Raw genomic sequence first — 25,262 nt, forward strand, 5'->3', positions numbered from 1 at the left:
AGAAAGCTTAAATCATACACAGACATTAAAGAGAAGGCAAAAAATAGATATTTGCATTAACCCCTAAAGTAACAAATAAAGAAAGACCTTCAAAAGAGAGATGCAGCAATTCTACTCATTCTAATACATCATTCACTACACTATAACTGCTGTATCTGCTTAGTAAAACAACCAGACGCAGAAAATTACTTTAAAAATCATAGATTTTTTTTTAGAAGGGATTCAAAGGACTTGAATTTGACCACCGAACCTACTACCCATCAGTCGATGCTTTAGACAAATTACTTAGAAGGCCTAGTTTCCTTGAGTGCACAATAGGGATAGCACCATCAGCCTAGAATTGTCAACAAATGAGTAAGTGTTACCTTCTGAACCAGGATTTCTCTTGTCATTTTAAATCACACTCTTTTTCAGTAAACATCAAAACTTCTCTATTTTGTACTAGAAAACTAAAGTAAATTTCTCCCCAGATGTAAAACTGACTGTTTTTCTCCAATCTGACATCATCCTATCTAAGTCTACTGCCTCTCACTACTCCTAATCCTTGGTAAAGAATCTGCCTGCAGTGCAGGCGATCCGGGTTCAATTCCTGGGTTGGGAAGATCCGCTGGAGAAGGAAATGGGAACCCACTCCAGTATTCTTGCCTGGAGAATCCCATGGATGGAGGAGCCTGGCAGGCTACAGTCCATGTGGTCACAAGAGTCAAACACAACTTAGCGACTAAACCACCACCACTGACTGTCAATCTCCTCAGATAAGAAAACTAAAGGCCAACCAGAGAGGTTCTATGACTTCAGCAAGGTAATATACTTAGTTAACCATGTTGAGACTCTGATTCCCAGGGCAGTGTTTTTTACACTTCATGATATCTTAAGAATATAATGTCACACTTTATCTCACCTGACTTGTATAGATTCTATTAAAATCTACTTGCTCATAGGCATGGGGGAAAAAACTAAACACAAAGCTATTTTGGAGCATTTACCTTTCTACATGCAGGACAAAGCCCATTTTCATCAGTGCGAATTCGATGCCAACAAAAGCGGCAGATCTGGTAGCCACAGGTGCAAGGGAAAAAGTTGATGTCATCTATCTCCAAGGGCTCCATGCAAAGAGGACATTCCACAGGGTCTTCCTTTGCGTCAGGACTGCGAGACATCTTCACTTTTATTAAACAGCAGCAAAAGTTTATAATAATTTAAGGGAGAAGGAAGTTCAGCACTGAGAACTAAACTGTAGAACTTCAAAGACCTGTATGAGAAAAAACAAAATATACTGCTTACTACTGAAAAACAAGGGCATTTTCAACAATCAAGAATCATATTATCAACAATTAAAAATATTAATCAGATCAATTTTCACTATCATCTCAAAGATGGAATTCTGAGCATTTTGCATGTCAAGATAAAAGACCTAAGAGGTTGTTAAATTTTTTGATTCAACAGAAAGAAAAAAGTCCCTCTTTTAGCTGAAACATTTAATACAAAACCAGTACTAATCATAGCACATTTTAGAGTAATGAATACTATACAGAAGCACATTCATCTTAAAACATATTCTAAATTTAAACTGTCTTATCTTTGACCTAAAAGCTAGTAGTAATAATACTGCCACATAACTAAGAGTATTATAGTAATCTAAAATGTCCTAATTTACAAATAAATTTAATAAAGAAGAGAGGCTTTAGATGTTCATTACGTGTTAATATCAAACCAAAACCACAGAAAATATAAGAGCTGAAAAAATGTGCCACAGAAGCTAGCTGTTTACAATTAAACAGGTATTAACATGCCAATAAAAATTTCATTTCTGGGAAAATAAGCACATGTTAAACAAATGAAAATATTCCTTTTTATTGTAGAAATGCTACTAAAAGCCTAGAGAAAGGAGAAAGAGAACACATAGACCTCCATGTTTCAGAGTCTTTTTAAATATTAAATAATTTATCTTTTTCGATTATGGTGAATTGAAAATTTTAGGCAAAGTCACTGTTAAAATGTTATGTCAAAATAACAGATTTTTGTTCATTTATATAATTTGACAAATTAATTCTAAAGTTTACACGAAAGAGTAAATGCATTAGAAATGCTTTGAAACTTTTCAAAGGGGGAACTTGGGAATTTGTGCTATCGGATATTGCACTGTACCACAAAGCTATAGTAACAAATAATTTGATACTGATACAAAAACAGACAAAAGATCAAAAAAACTAAATAAGGAATTTAGAAACAGACCATGAATTAGATTTCAATATTTGATAAAAGAGACATAACATCAATATGGCAAGGATGGACCCAATTTATAAAGAGTAACAGGATCCTGCTCTATCTGTCACTTCTTGACCTGCATGCAGATTTCTCAGGAGGCAGGTATGGTGGTCTGGTATTTCCATCATCCAGATAGTTAAAAGCTTTAGCAGAGTCAATGAAGCAGAAGTAGATGTTTTTCTGAAATTCTCTTGCTTTTTCTATGATCCAACAGATGTTGGCAATTCGATCTCTGGTTCCTCTGTCATTTCTAAACATCTGGAAGTTCTCGGTTCACGTACTGTTGAAGCCTAGCTTGGAGAATTTTGAGCATTACTTTGCTAGTGTGTGAGATGAGTGCAGTTGTGCAGTAGTTTGAACATTCTTTGGCACTGCCTTTCTTTGGGATTGGAATGAAAACTGACCTTTTCCAGTCCTGTGGCCACTGCTGAGTTTTCCAAATTTGCTGGCATATTGAGTGCAGCACTTTCACAGCATCAACTTTTAGGATTTAAAATAGCTCAGCTATAATTCCATTACCTCCACTAGCTTTGTTTGTAGTGATGCTTCCTAATGCCCACTTGACTTCACATTCCAGGATGTCTGGCTCTAGGTGAGTGATCACAGCATCGTGGTTAACTGGATCACTAAGCTCTTTTCTGTATAGTTCTTTATGTTACATATATTAAAAAATTAAAAATAAAATACACACTATATACACAAATGCAGTATATAATACACAGCACTTTTGAAAAAAGGTTTTTAAGTATCTGGTTGCTATATTTATTTTTTTTTTATTTTTTTTTATTTATTTATTTTTAAATTTTAAAATCTTTAATTCTTACATGTGTTCCCAAACATGAACCCCCCTCCCACCTCCCTCCCCATAACATCTCTCTGGGTCATCCCCCTGCACCAGCCCCAAGCATGCTGCATCCTGCGTCAGACATTGACTGGCGATTCGATTCTTACATGATAGTATACATGTTAGAATGCGATTCTCCCAAATCATCCCACCCTCTCCCTCTCCCTCTGAGTCCAAAAGTCCGTTATACACATCTGTGTCTTTTTTCCTGTCTTGCATACAGGGTCGTCATTGCCATCTTTCTAAATTCCATATATATATGTGTTAGTATACTGTATTGGTGTTTTTCTTTCTGGCTTACTTCACTCTGTATAATCGGCTCCAGTTTCATCCATCTCATCAGAACTGATTCAAATGAATTCTTTTTAACGGCTGAGTAATACTCCATTGTGTATATGTACCACAGCTTTCTTATCCATTCATCTGCTGATGGACATCTAGGTTGTTTCCATGTCCTGGCTATTATAAACAGTGCTGCGATGAACACTGGGGTACATGTGTCTCTTTCAATTCTGGTTTCCTCGGTGTGTATGCCCAGCAGTGGGATTGCTGGGTCATAAGGTAGTTCTATTTGCAATTTTTTAAGGAATCTCCACACTGTATTCCATAGTGGCTATACTAGTTTGCATTCCCACCAATAGTGTAAGAGGGTTCCCTTTTCTCCACACCCTCTCCAGCATTTATTGCTTGCAGATTTTTGGATCACAGCCATTCTGACTGGTGTGAAGTGGTACCTCATTGTGGTTTTGATTTGCATTTCTCTGATAATGAGTGATGTTGAGCATCTTTTCATGTGTTTGTTAGCCATCCGTATGTCTTCTTTGGAGAAATGTCTATTTAGTTCTTTGGCCCATTTTTTGATTGGGTTGTTTATTTTTCTGGAATTGAGCTGCATAAGTTGCTTGTATATTTTTGAGATTAGTTGTCTGTCAGTTGCTTCATTTGCTATTATTTTCTCCCATTCAGAAGGCTGTCTTTTCACCTTGCTTATATTTTCCTTTCTTGTGCAGAAGCTTTTAATTTTAATTAGATCCCATTTGTTTATTTTTGCTTTTATTTCCAGAATTCTGGGAGGTGGATCATAGAGGATCCTGCTGTGATTTATGTCGGAGAGTGTTTTGCCTATGTTCTCCTCTAGGAGTTTTATAGTTTCTGGTCTTCCATTTAGATCTTTAATCCATTTTGAGTTTATTTTTGTGTGCGGTGTTAGAAAATGATCTAGTTTCATTCTTTTACAAGTGGTTGTTAATTAATCCTCTAGTTTTCTGTCAATCTGACAGTGAATTTATGGTAAGTTAAATATGTGTGTGATACAAGTCCATTGAACAGTTACACAGAAATTACATTCCTGAATACATTATACAGGAATGGATACTATAATTACACATAATAGAAAAGCTATTTATAGATATGACATATACATACACACGTTTTGAATGGTATTAGAACAGTATCTTAATTGGACTTTCAGAAAGAGACTCACAGACTTAGAAGACAAACCTATGGTTGCCAGTGGGAGGGTTAGAGGGAAGGGATAGTTAGGGAGTTTGGGCTAGTCATGTACACTCTGCTATATTTAAAGTGGACAAACAACGAGGACCTACTATACAGGACAAGGAACTCTGATCAGTGTCAAGTGGCAGCTTGCAGGGGAGGGAAGTTTGGGGGAGAATGGGTACATGTATATTTATGGCTGAGTCCCTTCACTTGTTCACCTGAAGGTATCATAATATTGTTTGCTAATTGGCTATATCCCAATACAAAATAAAAATTAAAAAAAAAAAAAAGAACAGCACCTTAAGTTTCCATTAAAACCTTACAATTAATATATACACAGAACTATAAACTAATATTTTAATATTTTTAAAAAACCTATAATAATTCTAAGTACAATACCACACAGCTCAGCTTCCAGTTGAGCTATTTCAAATCCTGAAAGATGATGCTACGAAAGTGCTGCACTCAATATGCCAGCAAATTTGGAAAACTCAGCAGTGGCCACAGGACTGGAAAAGCTCAGTTTTCATTCCAATCCCGAAGAAAGGCAATGCCAAACAATGCTCAAACTACCACACAATTGCACTCATCTCACACGCTAATAAAGTAATGCTCAAAGTTCTCCAAGCCAGGCTTCAGCAATATGTGAACCGTGAAATTCCAGATGTTCAAGCTGGTTTTAGAAAAGGCAGAGGAACCAGAGATCAGATTGCCAACATCTGCTGGATCATGGAAAAAGCAAGAGAGTTCCAGAAAAACATCTATTTCTGGATTATTGACTATGCCAAAGCCTTTGACTCTGTGGATTACAATAAACTGTGGAAAATTCTGAAAGAGACAGGAATACCAGACCACCTGACCTGCCTCTTGAGAAACCTATATGAAGGTCAGGAAGCAACAGTTAGAACTGGACATGGAACAACAGACTGGTTCCAAATAGGAAAAGGAGTACATCAAGGCTGTATACTGTCACCCTGCTTATTTAAGTTATATGCAGAGTACATCATGAGAAATGCTGGGCTGCATGAAGCACAAGCTGGAATCAAGATTGCCAGGAGAAATATCAATAACCTCAGATCTGCAGATGACACCACCCTTATGGCAGAAAGTGAAGAGGAACTAAAAAGCCTCTTGATGAAAGTGAAAGAGGAGAGTGAAAAAGTTGGCTTAAAGCTCAACATTCAGAAAACGAAGATCATGGCATCTGGTCCCATCACTTCATGGGAAATAGATGGCGAAACAGTAGAAACAGTGTCAGACTTCAGTTTTGAGGGCTCTAAAATCACTGCAGATGGTGTCTGCAGCCAAGAAATTAAAAGACACTTACTCCTTGGAAGAAAAGTTATGACCAACCTAGGCAGCATATTCAAAAGTAGAGACATTACTTTGCCAGCAAAGATTCATCTAGTCAAGGCTATGGTTTTTCCTGTGGTCATGTATGGATGTGAGAGTTGGACTGTGAAGAAAGCTGAGCACCGAAGAATTGATGCTTTTGAACTGTGGTGTTGGAGAAGACTCCTGAGAGTCCCTTGGACTGCCAAGGAGATCCAACCAGTCCATTCTAAAGGAGATCAGCCCTGGATGTTCTTTGGAAGGAATGATGCTAAAGCTGAAACTCCAGTACTTTGGCCACTTCATGCGAAGAGTTGACTCACTGGAAAAGACTGATGCTGGGTGGGATTGGGGGCAGAAGAAGGGGACGGCAGAGGATGAGATGGCTGGATGGCATCACAGACTCGATGGATGTGAGTCTGAGTGAACTCCGGGAGTTGGTGTTGGATAGGGAGGCCTGGCGTGCTGCGATTCATGGGGTCGCGAAGAGTTGGACACAACTGAGCGACTGGACTGGACTGAACTGAACTGAGCACAGCTTACATTTTACTTAGTCAATGTTTCATAACTATAAATGTTTGTTTCTTTAACAATCAGTCTATTCTCAATAGAATGGAAACTTCAGGAGAGAAGTTAACTGATATGTCACATGTACCAAGCAGCTACACCTGGCTGGGAATAAACAGCACTCACGTATTTGATGAATGAATAATGAATAAAAGAAGGAATGAGTTATTTGTTATACATCAGTTTTGACTGACAATCCTCTTAAAAAGTAGGAAAGAACATTCTAAGTTGTTCATTATATAAAGCATATATAAGCTACACAAAGGCAAAAGCAGATTGAATGGTAGCTATGAAGAGTTTGCTAAGTGAAAGAGCAAGGTAAGTCAACTGACTGAGAATCAGTGCCAGTACCTGTTCCCCTTCTTAAATTAAATACCAAAGTATCAATATACATATACCATAAATGTACATTTACAATAGAACTCAAGATTGCCTCCACCAAAGTTAGGAAAGCTTACTTATTTTCTCATAGAAATAAACATCATGTTTAGATATTTTCTTACAGAAAAATATCTACCTAAGAATTTAAAGTCTCTTTCATAAAAGACTTCCCTGGTGGCTCAGACAGTAAAGCGTCTGTCTACAATGTGGGAGACCCGGGTTCGATCCCTGGGTCGGGAAGATCCCCTGAAGAAGGAAATGGCAACCCACTCCAGTATTATTGCCTGGAAAATCCCATGGACAGAGGAGCCCGGTAGGCTACAGTCCATGGAGTCGCAGAGAGTCAGACATGACTGAGCGACTTCACTTTCACTTTCATAAAAGGTTAAGCTGCAGTTATAAAAGAAAATTGATTATGTGGAATTAGTCTCTACTTCCACACCAACTTGTTATTCAGCAACTTATTTGTACTTCAGATTATCTTCTTTTTTGGCAGCACTGTGAAGCTTGTGGGATCTTAGTTCCCCAGCCAGGGACTGAACCCAGGTATTGGCAGGGAAAGCACTGAGTCCTAACCACTGGACTGTCAGGGAATTCCCTGTACTCTTCAGCATACAAGTCACTTCACATAATACATCACGTCCCCCAGGCAGTTTTTGCAGAAGGGGCAGATAAGGGTGGAAGGAGACAAATAATGTTTACCCAACAGAAAGTGAACTCCATGAGGATAGAGACTGTTTTGCTTTGCTAATGTATCCAAAAATCCTAGAAGAATTCTTGGCAGAAGGAAAACAAGAAAGGATGGAGGAAGGAAGGGAGCTGAAGGAAAGTACCTCTTCATTCATCCATACATGTGTAAGCACATGAAAAGTCACTGAACAAAACTGTGCCAATCTCTACAAGTCTTCACGCAGCAAATACACAGCAGATGTAGTAATACACTTCTCTGAATGTATCGCTGAAAAAGGCAAAGTTTTTTCTACTTTCTTATGATGTAACACTACTGAAAAATTATTTCTAACTTGCATATAGTATTGATTTGCATAGAGCAATCCGATCGTTAATCTGGGGAAGTTGTTCATTAAAATCTACCAATTTATCAGCTATCAAGACAACAAAGATGACAAACCATCTATTCAAAGCCAGAAAGAAATGCAAACAAATGCAAACAAATATGTTTTCAAAAACCAAATGCTATGAAAACTTACATGTACAAAATACTTGAAGATCATTTTGTGAAAAATCAATTTTAAAGCAAAAAGTTAGCTACAACTTTCCTTTAAATAAAAGTTTTCAAACACATTTGAAATAGTTGAAGCAAAAGTATCTAATTCAAGCCAATTTGGTAAAGAGTTCTACTATGGAAAGTATGGTAGGCATAACTTAATGATGATTAGTCTTTTTAAGGGGGTGAAATTTTATCTTTTTTTAAGGCATATTTAAGCTTTCTTACAAGAAAACTAACTGGTTGTTCTAACTGTATCCAGTATACCAATAACATTTCTTATGATTCTCTCTAGGTAAAAAGATTTTCACTTTATTAGAAAAGTCAGATGGCTGACCAGTGAAGGTTTTTGCCACCTAAAAGTTCACTGTATCTTTCACTCACTTAGTGACTCAATAAATAGTTATTAACCTCTTGTTTCAAATTCTAGTCTAAATCCTTGAGATACTTTGGTGACCCTAAAGGGCAAACCTTGGTTTCCTGTCCCAATTCAAACTCAAAACAGAAGTTATAATAAGTCAGTATATTAAGTATGATAAAAGTGATAATGCGGTGTGTGTGTGTGTGTGTGTGTGTGTGTGTGTGTGTGTTCAATCGCTAAGCTGTGTCTGACTGTTTGCAACCCCAAGGACTACAGCACATCAGGCTTCCCTGTCCATCTCCCAGAGTTTGCTCAAATTAATAGAAGGTACCAAAGTCAGGACGCAATTGAAATTGGCCAGTTGGAGTAGATTTCATTAAGAAGGTAACATTTTAATGGAGGAATCTGAATAAGCCATGCATATGAAAAAGCTGGCTTGAAGTTCAACATTCAAAAAATTAAGATCATGGCATCAGCTGCCATCACTCCACGGCAAATAAATGGAGAAACAGTGACAGACTTTCTTTCTTGGGGTCCAAAATCACTGCAGATGGTGACTGCAGCCATGAAATTAAAATACGCTTGCTCCTTGCAAGAAAAGCTATGACCAACCTAGACAGCTAAAAACAACAGACATTACTTTGCTGACAAAGGTCCATCTAATCAAAGCTATGGTTTTTCCAGTGGTCATGTACAGATGTAACAGCTGGACCACAAAGAAAGCTGGGCACTGAAGAACTGTGATGCTTTTGAACTGTGGTGTTGAAGAAGACTCTTGAGAGTCCCTTGGACTGCAAGGAGATCCAACCAGTCCCTCCTAAAGGAAATCAGTCCTGAATATTCACTGGAAGGACTGATGCTAAACCTGAAACTCCAAAACTTTGGCCACCTGATGTGAAAAGCCGACTCACTGGAAAAGACCCTGATGCTGGGGAAGATTGAAGGCAGGAGGAGAAGAGGACAACACAGAATGAGATGGTTGGATGGCATCACTGACTCAATGGACATGTGTTTAAGCAAGCTCCGGGAGTTGGAGATAGACAGGGAAGCCTGGCATACTGCAGGTCATGGGTTTGCAAAGTCTGACATGAGTGAAAAACTGCACTGAACTGAACTGATCTGAACTGATATGTCAGAAAAGAACAGAAAAGGCAAGAAAAAAAATCAGTAGAGAAACCCCAAAAAGAAAACTGCCTAAAATGGTTGAAGAACAGCAAATTCAGAGTGGTTGGAATAGAATAAGCAAGGAGAAGAACAATTTTAGATAAGGTCAGAGTAGGGGTTCAGGATCTTGGAAGGATTCATCACAAGCCACTAGAACAGTTTAGGCTTTTTTATTTTTAAGTTATTTATTTTTTAACTGAAGGATAACTGCTTTACAGAATTGTGATGGTTTCTACCAAACATCAACATGAATCAGCCATAGGTATACATATGTTCCTCACTCTTGAACCTCCCTAGTTTTGGCTTTCTTTGTAAAATAAATGAAGAGAACCAGAGTTTTAGAGAGAGGAATAGCTGTGGATTTGACTTATATTTTCAAAAGTTTTCTCTGTGTTCTACTTCCAGACTGACAGTGTAAGTGGCTCCATGACCTCATTCCCCAGCAAAACTGCTGAAAATTATTTAAAATGAATCATTTGAAGTATCTGGAAATACTAAGAGCACAAGAGAAATGAAGAAACACTCACTCAAGAAAATCAAGAAAAAAACAATACTATGTGGTATTGGAACCAAAACCTGCCCCCTCTTTTCTTCCCTTCTCAGCTCGGTGAGACAGAAACTCTACTCCAGGTTGGCACTGCCAAGAACACAGGGCGCTCCTAAACAGTTACCACTCAGAGAGCATCTGCCTAGGAGGGACAGGACATCAGCACTTCTCATCCTCCCAAAGCCACCTGATGCTGTAGCTAAGTTCCAGGTAAGTGCAACCAATAGGTGAAGGGGCCCCTCCTCCACCCAACTGCCATTCACAGTAACGAACACCTTTGCTGCTGCTGCATGTTGAAAACACTAGGACCCAGATTGCCCTGCAACCAGCTACTTTATAAAGCTGGGATCCTGCACCAGGAAAGGTAAGACAAGACTTGAGGCCACCGTACACTCTTTCAATGAGTGCTCAGTTACTAAACTGGGAGTGTCACACAGAGAAAAAAACACACCACTGCCTCTCCTTCTCAGTATCAGAGCTCAGCAAGAGATTCTGACAGGGAGGTAAAGCAGGTCTTAAAACTGGTGACTTTGGATCTCTTCCCCCCAAACCAACTTCATCTGAAATGGAGTCTTAAGTCCAAACCCAAGCACAATCGCAAAATCAGGAAGCTTGTGGTGAAAGACAAATGAGAGTAGTCAGACACAGGCTGAATGAAGTGTAAACCAGCTAGTTTGCAGGGAAGAATAAGGAGAATCAGGTTCTTCTTAACAGCTGGGATGATCCCACCCCTGATAACAAAACAAACTTCAAGCTGTGACCTAAAAATCTACGCCTTCAAGTGAGCTCACTGGAAAAAAAAAAAAATCAGGCTGAGAAGCAATTTATATCCTAGGGCATTGCTGAAATCAATGGAGCAGTCACTTGCAAAGTTGTAGACTTTAACATCTGGATGTGGTCAAGGAAAGCGTGGAAGAGGGCCCTGTCCAAAACACAGTCATCCCAGGATACATGTGGACATATCCAAGTTTGCATCCCCCAGGAACACAAACAGATGCTTAACACAGTCACAGAGTTCACTGAATTAAATGACCCAGGCATTAAACAAATAAGCAAATAATAAAAACAAACCCTGGGAAAAGGACACTAGCACCCAGAGTCACTACAATACTATATAAAATGTCCAGTTTCCAACCAGAAATTACAACTGTGCAAAGAAACAGGAAAGTATAACCCATACACCAGGGGTAAAAAAAAAGCAGACAACTTCCTGAGAGAGCCACAAGACATTGGATTTAATAGCCAAAATCTTCAAAGGAGCCATTTCTAATATGTTAAAAACTAAAGGAAATCATAATTAAAGAAGTAAAGGAATGGATGCAGTCCACTGGATAAAGGAATGGCAAGCTACTCCAGTATTCCTGCCTCGAGAACTCCATGGACAGTATGAAAAGGCAAAAAGTATGACACCAGAAGATGAGGCCCCCAGGTCAGAAGGTGTCCAATATGATACTGGTGAAGAACAGATAAACAGCCCCAGAAAGAATGAAGAGGCTGGGTCAAAGCAGAAATGACACTCAGTTGCGGATGCATCTGGTGGTGAAAGCAAAGCCCAATGCTATAAAGAACAATACTGCATAGGAATCTGAAATGTTAGGTCAAGGTAAACTGTATACAGTTAAGTAGGAGATGGCAAGAGTGAACATCAACATTTTAGTGATCAATGAACTTAAATGGATGGGAATGGGAGAATTTAATTCACATGACCATTATATCTACAACTGTGGGCAAGAATCCCTTACAAGAAATGGAGTAGCCCACATAGTCAACAAGAGAGTCTGAAATGTAGTACTTGGGTGCATTCTCAAAAACAACAGAATGATCTTGGTTCGTTTTCAAGGCAAAGCATTCAACATCACAGTAATCCAAGTCTAAGCCTCAACCACTAATGTTGAAGAAGCTCAAGTCGAATGGGTCTATGAAGACCTACAAGACCTTCTAAAACAAATACCAAAAAAAGATGTCCTTTTCATCACAGAGGATTGGAATGCAAAAGCAGGAAGAGATACCTTGTTTGGCCCTGAAGTACAAAATGAAGCAGGGCAAAGGCTAGAGAATTTTGTCAAGAGAATGCACTGATCACAGCAAACACCCTCTTTCAACAACATAACAGACTACTTTACACATGGACATCACCAGATGGTCAATACCAAAATCATATTGATTACATTCTTTCCAGCCAAAGACAGACAAGCTCCATACAGTTAGCAAAAACAAGACCTGGAGCTGACTATGGCTCAGATCATGAGCTCATTATTGCAAAATTCAGACTTAATTTGAAGAAAGTAAGGAAAACCACTAGAACATTCAGGTACAACCTAAATCAACCCCCTTATGATTATTATACAGTGGAAGTGACAAACAGATTCAAGAGATTAGATCTGGCAGACAGAGTGACTGAAGAACTATGGACGCAGGCTCATGACACTATACAGGAGGCTGTGATCAAAACCATCCCCAAGAAAAAGAAATGCAAAAAGGTAAAGTGGTTGTCTGTGGAAGCCTTACAAATAGCTGAGGAGTGCTCGCTTCGGCAGCACATATACTAAAATTGGAACGATACAGAGAAGATTAGCATGGCCCTTGCGCAAGGATGACACGCAAATTCGTGAAGCGTTCCATATTTTTTTGAATCGCCAGTCTATGTCTGACACAGGATGCAGCATGCTTGGGGCTGGTGCATGGGGATGACCCAAAGGGATGTTGTGGGGAGGGAGGTGGGAGGGGGGTTCATGTTTGGGAATGCATGTAAGAATTAAAGATTTTAAAATTTAAAAAATAAAAAACTAAAAATAAGTAAATAAATAAATAAATAAAGAGACTTAAAAAAAAAAAAAAACAAATAGCTGAGGAAAGAAGAGAAGCAAAAAGTAAGGGAGAAAGGCGAAGATATACGCAACTGAACGCAGAATTCCAGAGAACAGCAAGGAGAGAAAAGAAAGCCTTCTTAACAGTGAACAATACAATGAAATAAGAGGAAAACAATAAGGAAAAGACTAGAGATCCCTTCAAGAAAACTGGAGATACCAAGCAAACATTTCATGCAATAAAGGACAGAAACAGCAAGGATGTAAAAGAAGCAGAAAAGATTAAGAAGAGGTGGCAAGAATACACAGAAGAACTATACAAAAAAGGTCCTAATGACCTGGATAAACACGATGGTGAGGTCACTCACCTAGAGCCAGACATCCTGGAATGTGAATGATTCCTGGAGTGGGCTTTAGGAATCATTATCATGAACAAAGACAGCAGAAGTGATGGAATTCCAGCTAAGCCATTTCAAATCCTAAAAGATGATGCTTTTAAAGTGCTGCACTCAATATGTCAGCAAATTTGAAAAACTCAGCAGTTGCTAGAGGACTGGAAAAGGTCAGTTTTCATTCCAATCCCAAAGAAGGGCAATGCCAAACACTGTTCACATTACCATACAATTGTGCTCATTTCACATGCTAGCAAGGTAATGCTCAAAATCCTTCAAGCTAGGCTTCGACACTATTGGAATCAAGAACATCCAGATGTACAAGCTAGATTTAGAAAAGGCACAGGAACAAGAGATCAAATTGCCAACACTGACTGGATGTGCTGCTAAGTCACTTCAGTTGTGTCTGACTCTGTGCGACCCCACAGATGGCAGCCCACCAGGCTCTGCTGTCCCTGGGATTCTCCAGGCAAGAACACTGGAGTGGGTTGCCATTTCCTTCTCCATTCCCTCCATGTGAGGGAATTAAAAAAAAAAAAAATCTGCTTCTGCTTCACTGACTACACTAAAGCCTTTAACTATATGGATCACAACAAACTGGAAAATTCTTAGAGATGGGAATATCAGACCACATTACCTGTCTCCTGAGAAATCTGTTTGCAGGCCAAGAAGCAACAGTTAGAACTGGACGTAGAACAATGGACTGGTTCAAAATCAGGAAATGAGTACACCAAGGCTGTACATTGTCACTCTGCTTATTTAACTTAAGACACCCCAGTGGCTCAGACAGTAAAGAATCTGCCTGTGATGCAGGAGACCCGGGCTCAATCCCTGGGTCAGAAAGATCCCTTGGAGAAGGGAATGGCTATCCACTCCAGTATTCTTGCCTGGAAATCCCATGGACAGAACAGCCTGGCAGGCTACAGTCCATGGGGTCACAAAGAGTCAGACACAACTGAGCAACTAACACTTTGCTTAACTTATATGCAGAGTACATCATGAGAAATGCCGGTTAAGATAAGACTGCCGGGAGAAATATCAATAACCTCTGATATGCACATGATACTACTCTAATGGCAGAAAGTAAAGAGGAACTAAAGAGCCTCTTGATAAGGGTGAAAGAGGAGAGTGAAAAGGTTGGCTTAAAATTCAAACTTCAAAAAACTAAGATCAAGGTATCCGGTCCTATCACTTAATGGCAAAAGGATGGAGGAAAAGTGGAAATAGTGACACATTTAATTTTCTTGGGCTCCAAAATCACTGTGGATGGTGACTGCAGTCATGAAACTAAAAGCCACTTGCTCCTTGGAAGGAAAGCTATGACAAACCTAGACAACACATTAAAAAGCAGAAACATCAGTTTGCCAACAAAGGTCCATCTAGTCAAAGCTATGGTTTTTCCAGTAGTCATGTACAGATATGAGAGTTGGACCATCAAGAAGGCTGAGTGCAAAGAATTTATGCTTTCAAATTACGGTGCTGGAGAAGACTCTTGAACGTCCCTTGGACTGCAAGGTGATCAAATCAGTCAATTCTAAAGGAAATCAACCTTGAGTATTCACTGGAAGGACTGATGCTGGAGCTGAAGCTCCAATACTTTGTGGAGACCCGATGGGAAAAGCTGACTCACTGGGAAAGACCCTGATGCTGGGAAAGACTGAGGGCAGGAAGAGAACGGGGCAACAGAGGAGGAAATGGTTGGATGGCATCACCGACTCAATGAACATAAGCTTGAGCGAACTCCAGGAGATGGTGAAGGAAGGGAAGCCTGGCGTGCTCTAGTCCATGGGGTCACAGAGAGTCGGACACGAGTTAGTGACTGAATAACAACAAAATGAATGTATGATGACAATGTCACAAATATCAAATTTCAATACAGAGAATTATGCTATTTTTAATAGAAATTCTGGAGTTGGAAGTACAATGACTGATATGAAGTCACTAGCGGGGCTCAAAGTCTGTACATGTAGACTAGCAGAAGAATGAACTGGTTAAAGAGAAGATAGATTAATAGAGATTATGCAATTTAGAAAACAGAGTGGGAAAAAAACTGAAGAAAATGAACAGAGCTTCAGAGAAATGTAAAACACCATTAAGTGCATCAACATACACATCATGAGAATACTAAGGAAAAAGAAAAAAATACTCGAAAAAACAATGGATGTACAAAAATGAAAAACTACAGCGGCACTGGAACAAAGACAAATCCCACAAACACGGTACTGAACAAGGTAGAAAGAAGTAGAATGTAGCTGTGCTCATACAAAGTTGAACAGGTAAAGTAAAACTTTTAGTTTTTGGCTGCGCCAATTACATTCCCACCAACAAAGTAGAAGGATTCACTTTTCTCTAAACCCTCTCCAGCATGTGTTGTTTGTAGACTTTATCATGATGGCTATTCTGACCAGTGTGATGTGGTACCTCAGTAAAGAATCTGCCTGCAGTGTAGGAGACCTGGGTTCAATTCCTGGGTCAGGAAGGTCCCCTGGAGAAGGAAATGGCAATCCACTCCAGGGTTCTTGCCTAGAGAATTTCACAGACAGAGAAGATGGCAAGCTACAGTCCATGGGGTCACAAAGAGTCAGATACAACTGAGTGACTAACACCTGCATTTTTCTCTCATAATTGTGGGTGTTAAGCATCTTTTCATGGGTCTATTGGCCATTGTGTCTTCTTCAGAGAAATATGTATTTGGGTCTTCTGCCCATTTTTCAACTGGGTTGCTTGGAGGTTTTTTATTGTTGTTATTTTTTTCTTATTCTTATTGAAATGGGTGAGCTGTTTTCATATTGTGGAAATTAAGCCCTCGTCAGCTGCATCATTTGCAAATATTTTCTTCCAGTCTGTAGGCTGTCTTTTCGTTTTATGTTTTCTTTTGCTGTACAGAAGCTTACAAGTTTGATTAGATCCCATTTGTTTATTTTTGCTTTGGTTTCTATTGTCTGGGGAGACAGACCTAAGAAAACATTGGTACGATTTATGTCAGAAAATGTTTTGCCTGTTGTTTTCTTCTAGGAGTTTTATGGTGTCATGCCTTTTATTTAGGTCTTTAAGCCATTCTGAGTTTATTTTGTGTATTTTGTGAGGATGTGCTCTAATTTCACTGATTTACAAGTGGCTATCCAACTTTTCCAACACAAGTTGTTGAAGAAAGTGTCTTTTTTCCATTGTAAGTCTTGCCTCCTCTATCAAAGATTAACTGACTTCAGTGTGATCACTATTGAAATAGGTGTGTGGATTTATTTCTGGGCTCTCTATTCTGTTCCATTGATTCATATGTCTGTTTTTGTACCAATACTATGCTGTTTTTTATAACTGTAGCTTTGTAGTATTTTTTAAAGTCTGGGAGGGTTATGCCCCCTGCTTTGGGATTCTGGGTCTTTTATAGTTCCATATAAACTTTAGGATTATTTGTTCCAGTTCTGTGGAAAACATCATGGGTATTTTGTAGGAATCACATTAAACCTGTAGATTGCTTTGGGTAGTACTGCCATTTTAACAATATTAATTCTTCCAATCCAAGAACATGGGATATCTTTCCATTTCTTTGACTCATCTTCAACAAAATATTCTATTTTTGACCTGAGAAATGGTTACAAAGATGTTTGCTATACACTTAAACTGTACATGCTCTACATGTACACATTTTATATGTTTCTGAATATGTAGTTCTTACATTCTTCAAAGTCTTAAAAGATAATACAGTTGCAATTTTCCTAGAATGGTTAAAAATAACCCCTTGTCCCACAAAGTACAACATACCCAAGTGAGATCAACAAATCCACACCCAGACATAAGACAGTAAAACTGCAGAACACTAAAGGAAACAAGAATCTCAAAAGCAAACACTGAAAAAGAACCCTTCATCCAGTAAAATAATCAGACTTTACAGCAGATTCTCAGCAACGGAAAATTACTGTCAACCTACAATTGTGCTACTTGAAAACAATAACCCTTAAGAATGAAAGTAAATGATAAAACAACATTTGAGATAATGCAGCTTTTCACATGGACTGGTTATTAGAAGACATTAGTTAAATATCATACTAGTATTGAGTTTATTTTGTTAAAAAGCTCTTCTACAGGAAATACCTTCTAAAGTATTTACAGATCTCATGATGAGATATTCTAGCAGGAAAGGAGACACAAAACGAGGAAGAGATGAATAGCAAAAGTCCATAACTATGGAAACTGAGAGGTAGTAATAACCTGATTCCATTATGATGTTTGGTCTATTTTCAAGTATGCTTACATTTACCACGATAACAAACTAAAAATAAGTGATTTAAAAAACAAGGTGAATGGGACTTACCTGGTGGCCCAGTGGTAAAGAATCCACCTTGGAGTGGTCGGGGAACTAAGATCCCACATGCTACAGAGCAACTAAGCACACAGGCCACAACTACTGAGCCTGAGAGCTCCAGAGTCCGTGTGCCACACTACTGAGGCTGCATGATGCAACGTGCCGCATCCAAAGATCCTGCATGGCACAACTAACACAGCCAACAACTAACTCAACACAGCCAAACAAATATGTAAATAAATAAAAATTTTAAAAAGTAAGGCTAGGCTTCCTGGTAGCACAGTGGATAAGAATTCACCTGCCAATGCAGGGACATGGGTTCAATCCCTGGTCAAGGAAGATTCCACATGCTGTGGAGCAATGGAGCCCCCTCGGCACAACTACTGAAGCCTGCACCCTTCGAAGGCCTGGGCCACAAGTGATGAGCCCTTGTGCTGCAACTACTGAATCCTGTGCGCCCTGGAGTCAGCAAGTAACAACTACTGAGGCCATGTGTTGCAGCTACTGAAGCCTGTGCACCTAGAGCCTGTGCTCTAAAACAAGAGAAGCCAACACAACAAGAAACCTGTGCAATGCAACCAGAGAGGAGCCCCAGTCCTCCCCAACTAGAGAAAGCCTGCACGCAGCAACAAAGCCTCGGTGCAGACAAAAATAAAATATAAAGCCGTGTGTATATGTCAAAAAATATTAACAAAAAAAAGGCTGACTTAAAAATTAAAACAAGCAATAAAAATAGAGACAGTTTTATCAGTAAGCCACCTCCATTACAGGCATTTGTGAAGATATTCTTCAGGATAAAGGAAAGTCAGAGATTTAAAAGTCAGAACAGTCAGAGATTTAAAAAGATGGTGAGGAAAGAATACAGTAAAAATATATGCAAACTGAATCATATTTCTATAGAATATTCTACTTCTACATAAAGTAATATAACTTGCTGGATTTGACAAGGATAAAATAAAACATTAAATAATAATAAAATGTCGGTTGGGAGAGGACTGATATAAACTGCTATAAGATCCAACTTTAAGAACAATACTAAAATCTCAAGGATAACCACATACACACTAAGATTCACTAATTCCCTTTCCTGTACCTTTGTTAGAGAAATCACTGCACATTTTAATAAGGTACCATGTACACCACCCTTATGGCAGAAAGTGAAGAGGAACTAAAAAGCCTCTTGATGAAAGTGAAAGAGGAGAGTGAAAAAGTTGGCTTAAAGCTCAACATTCAGAAAACAAAGATCATGGCATCTGGTCCCATCACTTCATGGCAAATAGATGGGGAAACAGTAGAAACAGTGTCAGACTTCAGTTTTGAGGGCTCCAAAATCACTGCAGATGGTGTCTGCAGCCAAGAAATTAAAAGACACTTACTCCTTGGAAGAAAAGTTATGACCAACCTAGATAGCATATTAAAAAGCAGACACATTACTTTGCCAACAAAGGTCTGCCTAGTCAGGGCTATGGTTTTTCCAGTGGTCATGTATGGATGTGAGAGTTGGACTGTGAAGAAGGCTGAGCGCTGAAGAATTGATGCTTTTGAACAGTGGTGTTGGAGAAGACTCTTGAGAGTCCCTTGGACTGCAAGGAGATCCAACCAGTCCATCTTAAAGGAGATCAATCCTGGGTGTTCTTTGGAAGGAATGATGCTAAAGCTGAAACTCTAGTACTTTGGCCACCTCATGCGAAGAGTTGACTCATTGGAAAAGACTCTGATGCTGGGAGGGATTGGGGGTAGGAGGAAAAGGGGACGACAGAGGATGAGATGGCTGGATGGCATCACAGACTCGATGGACATGAGTTTGAGTGAACTCCGGGAGTTGGTGATGGACAGGGAGGCCTGGCGTGCTGCGATTCATGGGGTCGCAAAGAGTCGGACACCACCGAGCGACTAAACTGAACTGATGTACAAATAGTTCCAGCACCATTTGTAATAGAGAAAAAAACTGGAAATCTAAACATCCATCAAGGAACTCACTGGCAGTCCAGTAGTTAAGATTCTGCAGTTCCACTTTAGGGAATATGGGTTCGATGCCTGGTCAGGGATCTAAAAGATCCTCATGCTGCAGCATAGCCAAAAAAAAAGTCCATGAATAGGAAATGGCAACATATCAATAAAATGAAACACTAGAGAGCAGTTTAAAAGACTAAGATAATTCCCTACATTACAAACAGATTGAATGAAAAGAGCTAACTGCAAGTACTATAAAACAGTTTTTACATTAAAGAAGAAACCATATGCTTTCTTTATATACAGACATACAGATGGTCTTCAACTTATAATGATTCAACTTACAACTTTATCATGATGCAAAAGCAAAATGCATTCAATAGAAGCCAAAACGTACTTTGAATTTTGAATTCTGATCTTTTCCCAGGCCAGCAGTATGTAGTACAATGCTCTCTCATGACGCTGGGCAGCGGCAATGAGCCAGTGAGCCACGGCTACCAGACAGCCACACCTTCCGAAGGGTAAACAACAGATACACTTAAATTATCCTGTACCCAGACAACCATTTTGTTTCTTGCTTTCATTACAGTTATTCAATAAATTACCTGAGACAGTCGACACTTTACTATGAAAAAAGGCTTGTGTTGGGTAACTCTGCCCAACTGTATGCTAATATAAGTGTTCTGAGCACAAGGAGGGGTAGGTTAGCCTACGCTATGTTTGGCAGGCTAGGTGTACTAAATGTACTTTTGACTGACTGGATGTTCAATTTACTGGAAAGTAATTCCATAATAAGATGAGACAAATCTATAATAACATATACAAAATCATAGAAAAATTAAACACAAGCTGGTAACAGTGGTTACATCTATGAAAGGATGAAGAAAAGGGAATGGATTGGAAACTTGAGCCTTGTCTATGATTTTTGTAAAGATGGCTAATGTATTTCTCAATAATAGCAAAATTAACTTTTAAAGATAATTTTAAAGCATTAAACTTTGAATTCTTTGAGTGTAAAGACTGTATCTACTGTGTTCAAGTACTGTACCATGGGCAAACGTATAGCAAGTAACAGATTCCCACAACTGGAAGAAATGGAGGGAGATACAGAGGCTGACTCAAAAGAAATATTCCAAAGTAGCAGACATTATCATGTAGCAGGGCAATTATGAGTAGTTTCTTGTCTTCCTTTTATTTTCTTCCGCTTCCTAATTTTTAGAAAATAAACATTTATAAAGGGAAAAATTATTTTAAATTAGTTAAAAACTTGGTACAACTGACAAAGTGACAATAAAGTGACGAGATGAAAACTTCTGACTGTATGATTAGATTAGCAGCATTAATGTTTTCCACTAGTTTGATGCTTTCTCAGAAGGCCAAGAGTATAAAAAGATTAAAGGCTAAGCCTGATGAAAGTCTTATTAATAAGATAAAATTAAACCTATACAAAATCAAACCAAAGACTAATTAATCGGTGTGCCAATCAGTTCTCCACCATACTTGTGCAGGTTGTCAAGAGAAGTAGTTACCTTATCAAAAAAAACAGATCTATGCGGGAGCGGGGGCATAACAGTCTGGTTTCTAAAATAGGGGGTTACAAAAAATGACTCAAACATATGCGCATGTAAATTCTGAGATGAAGAATACACTGTTTCTTTAATTGTGGAATGTACATTAAGTCATTCATACCACTGCTATCTTAGAAACTAAAAGCCCCATTTAAAATAATGTAACATTAAAAGAGAAGAAGCTCTAAAGCAAGGATCAGCAAATATTTTTTGACAACAGCTGAATGTAATTTTATGCTTTGTGGGCCATGTGGTGGCTCAGTCACTCAGTCGTGCCCAACTCTTGCAACCCCAAGGACTGTAGCCTTCCAGGACCCTCTATCCATGGGATTCTCCAGCCAAGAATACTGGAGTGGGTTGCCATTTCCTTCTCCAGAGGATCTTCCCAACCCAGGGATCAAACCTGGGTCTCCCGCATTGCAGGCAGATTCTTTACTGACTGAACTATGAGGGAAGCCATACAGACTTGCAATTACTCAACTCTCTGCTGAAATGTAAAGGCAGTTACAGACAATACCTAAATGAGTGTGGCAATGTTCCAGTAAAATTTTATTTATAAACACTAAAATCGGAATTTCACTTAATTTTCCCATATCATAAAATATTACGTTTTTTATTTTTCAACCACCTGAAAATTTAAAAATCATTTCCTTTGGCCCTACAAAAATTAGCAGTATGACCCCCTGCTCTAAACTAATGGAAACCTCACAAATTTGAGCATGAGTCTGTCTTGGACTACTTTCAAATCCATTTCTCTTAACGTTCCTGAGGAAATCTTTTTAGTATTTTATTAGGCAAATGATTTGCCTCCACTCTAAGCATTTACTTTTACATGTCCTGCTGAGTTGGCCCTAGCATGATATGAGAAACAAACTATAAGGACTATTTTAAGATACTAAAAATTCTTTCTGCATCCTCATACTCTTAACTATAAAACTCCACAGACCTGAAATAATTTGTGGACACAGGCTTGTTTGCCAATTAGACAAAATTCAGGAAATAAATAGAGTACCTGAGAAATATTGACATGAAATACTTAACCTACCACATGACAGCTACAATGAAACGAAGATCATTCTTAATAATACATGTTGAAGCAGTAAGTAAAACGATCCCTAATGATGTTAACCAGCACTAACTAAATGTTTACAAAATGGTCCTGATTTTGAGGGCCTCAGTAAACTTCTAGATATTCATAACTATTTGCATATAAAGAGTGAGAAAATGATCAAGATGTTTAGAATTGGGTGCAGTTTCATATTTCACAAAAAGAAGAAATTCTGTTGCAGCTGTAAAAGGAGTAATAATGAAAACAAATATAATGAAAAATGCAAGAAGTAAAAAAGTAAAGGTATAGAAGTGAGATATAACAATTAATAGAGTCTAAATTACATTTTAACAATAAAAGAGAACAGCCAAAGGTAGACTATTAAGTTTAGCAACACAAAGGAAGCAACTGGGTTTTATTAAAGAGCAGAGAAAACAGTTTATATGAATGATGGTGATGACGCCAGAAGAAAGAGGGAGTAAGAAAAGCAAATGATGAAAATAAAACATTAAAATGAAGCCACCATTTAGTTACCCAGTTACAATCTAACTCCAATCATTTCTGCAATATATTTATGGTCTTATTATATAGAAGTATGCAACCATTACTTTCCAATTACTGTAAAAATCACAATATATCTATTAATGGAAAAGTTTAAGAATCAAGATGGTAATATTAATAATATACGCACATAATAAAATGTCAAAGATAACTGTAAACTTCTGTTACTACACTTACAACCTGTGGAAGAGTCTAACTTTTGATAATGGCTAGAATTTTAGCACTTACTATTCATCAATTTTGGGGAACAAGGCAAATTATAGTAAATTGTTACAAACATCTACAATGCTTCTAGAAGCCTGAATGCACAAAATGAGGATTTTAAAAAAATTCTCCTTCAAAGCAACAGGAGTGTTTAAGAATACACTAACCAAGCAGAAATCTATATCAAACTGAGAATCAGAAGAACTAGCTTGACGTTTTTGAGTAACAATCTAGACTACAATCTACTAGGTCAAAACTAAAATTGCTGAAGTAGCAAAATTAGATTTATAAGATTATGTCTCCTAAACAAAGACTAATCAATAAACAGGTCTTAGAGTTAGGAACAAGTATCAAGTGCCCTGTACTTTCGGTGTAGGTGTAACTGTAAAGAAGGATGAAGTTTGAGAAAATGAGAAGGGAGAGGAAAAACAGATGAGGAAACTATATCATAAGCTTAACAGCAAAATCTGAGTAAAGAAAACTACAGATCATTCTCATAAAAACATAAATACAAAAATCCTAACACAATATTAGCAAAACTAAATTCAACAATGTTAAACTAGAGTTTTCCCAGAAGTGCAAGACTTCATAATAGTAAAGTATTTATCTCCTCAAAAGGTCAAAACAAACAAAACAAAAAAAACAACTGTTCACCTCCAGAAGTACTTAAAAGTCACTTAATAAAAACCCACTACTATGTCCTTATGAACTCTCAATAAAACAGGAATAAAAAGATCATTCTATAACATGATAATGGGTATCTACCCTAACACATTCTAATGACAAACATTGAAGGAATTCTCAGTAAAATCAGGAATAATGTAGGATGCTATCATTACTATTAACATTATTTCAAAAGCTGTAGTCAATGTTAAATAAAACTTTAAAATTAAGCAATATTATTATATGTGAAGAACAGTTAAAAACAGAAAATGAAGACAAACATGTATTACCAATATCATAATAAAATGGGAACATTACAGATACCACAAGAAGAAGTAAAAGCATAAAAGGAAATGCCTACATTCTGTTAAAAACAAACAAAAAAACACAGGTTTTTAAAACTGACCCAGGGGACTTCCCTGGCAGTCCAGCGGTTAAGACGCCTCACTTCCACTGCCGGGGGCGTGGGTTCTATCCCTGGTTGGCGAACAAAGATACTGCAAGCCACAGAGCACAGCCAAAAATCATAAAATTGAAGAAAAAGAAAGAAAAAGAAAAACTGACCCCCAAACAAATAGAAAACCTAGACTGCCCTCTAAAGGTTAGTGCAATTTTAATTGTATTTTAAAATATTCTCAAATGGCTTCATGAAAGAGTCCTCAAAAAATTTAAAAGATAAGTAATACAAAACTCAGACAAAGTCTTACAGAGAAGATTAGACGAGGAAACACTCCTCAAGGCCTTTTATGAGGTGGTATATTCTGCTATCATAGCCTGACAAAACATGACAAGAAAAGAAAATTCCCAAAAAAGAATCTTCATGAACACAGGCCAAAAAGACCTTTGAAACTTAACACAATATAGCAAATACATTAAAGAAAATATATCATGACTGTGATTAAGCCAGGGATGAAAAATTACTTTAACATTCAAAAGTTAGTTAGTGGATAACTGAACAAACTGCCAAGGAGAGTATACCAGGATGCCAGTGACACTAAAGAATACAATGTCAAGTAGCCCAGATACCTGCACAACCCACTGCCTTAGTGAGCAAGTTCATGTGAAGATGAAGTTGCTTGATGGTCAGGAGATCAGAATAAAGCTGCTCAGATATAAATCAGTTATCAGTGGGCTCTAATAGCCCATTACTTTCATCCTCATTTATTCATTCATATGTATATTGTAAATGTATTATAAAGTAAACGACAAAAGGTATTTAAAATACAAACAATACTTTGAAATAAAACATTACAAATACAAACACACTAAAAAAATCAATAAGTGGAAATCACCGCATTAACCAAATAAAGAATCATGATCAACTTGAAAGATGCAGAAAAGTGACAAAATTTAACACCTATTTATGATAAAAACTCAGTAAATCAGAAACAAAAAGAAACTTCCTCAATGTAATAGAGTATCTGTAATAACATCATACCTAAATGGTGAAATCCTGAAAACTTTTCCTGAAATCAAAAAGTCAAGACAGTCCACTCTCAACTGACTTATTCAAACCTTTTGCTAGACAGATGGGCAGGAGGGGACATAAGTCTAGATATAGCCAACTCATTTCATTC

At 38.0% G+C, this 25,262-nt stretch overlaps 1 protein-coding gene and 1 non-coding gene across 7 annotated transcripts in view; one reads left to right on the top strand and one right to left on the bottom strand.

Annotated features, from left to right (window-relative positions):
• CNOT4 (CCR4-NOT transcription complex subunit 4) overlaps positions 1–25,262 on the bottom strand; it is a 150,957-nt gene that overhangs the window by 77,416 nt on the left and 48,279 nt on the right. For all 6 annotated transcript variants that reach the window (XM_069588451.1, XM_069588452.1, XM_069588450.1 and 3 more), the window contains exon 2: positions 987–1,252. In XM_069588451.1, coding sequence (XP_069444552.1) covers positions 987–1,160 — 174 coding nt within the window. In that variant the 5' untranslated portion in view covers positions 1,161–1,252. The remainder of the gene's footprint in view (positions 1–986; positions 1,253–25,262) is intronic.
• Positions 12,708–12,814, top strand: LOC138439955 (U6 spliceosomal RNA). The gene has a single exon (XR_011256893.1). It is a non-coding gene; the product is annotated as a U6 spliceosomal RNA (small nuclear RNA).

This window comes from Ovis canadensis, chromosome 4, assembly GCF_042477335.2.
Source record: "Ovis canadensis isolate MfBH-ARS-UI-01 breed Bighorn chromosome 4, ARS-UI_OviCan_v2, whole genome shotgun sequence".
NCBI lineage: Eukaryota > Metazoa > Chordata > Mammalia > Artiodactyla > Bovidae > Ovis > Ovis canadensis.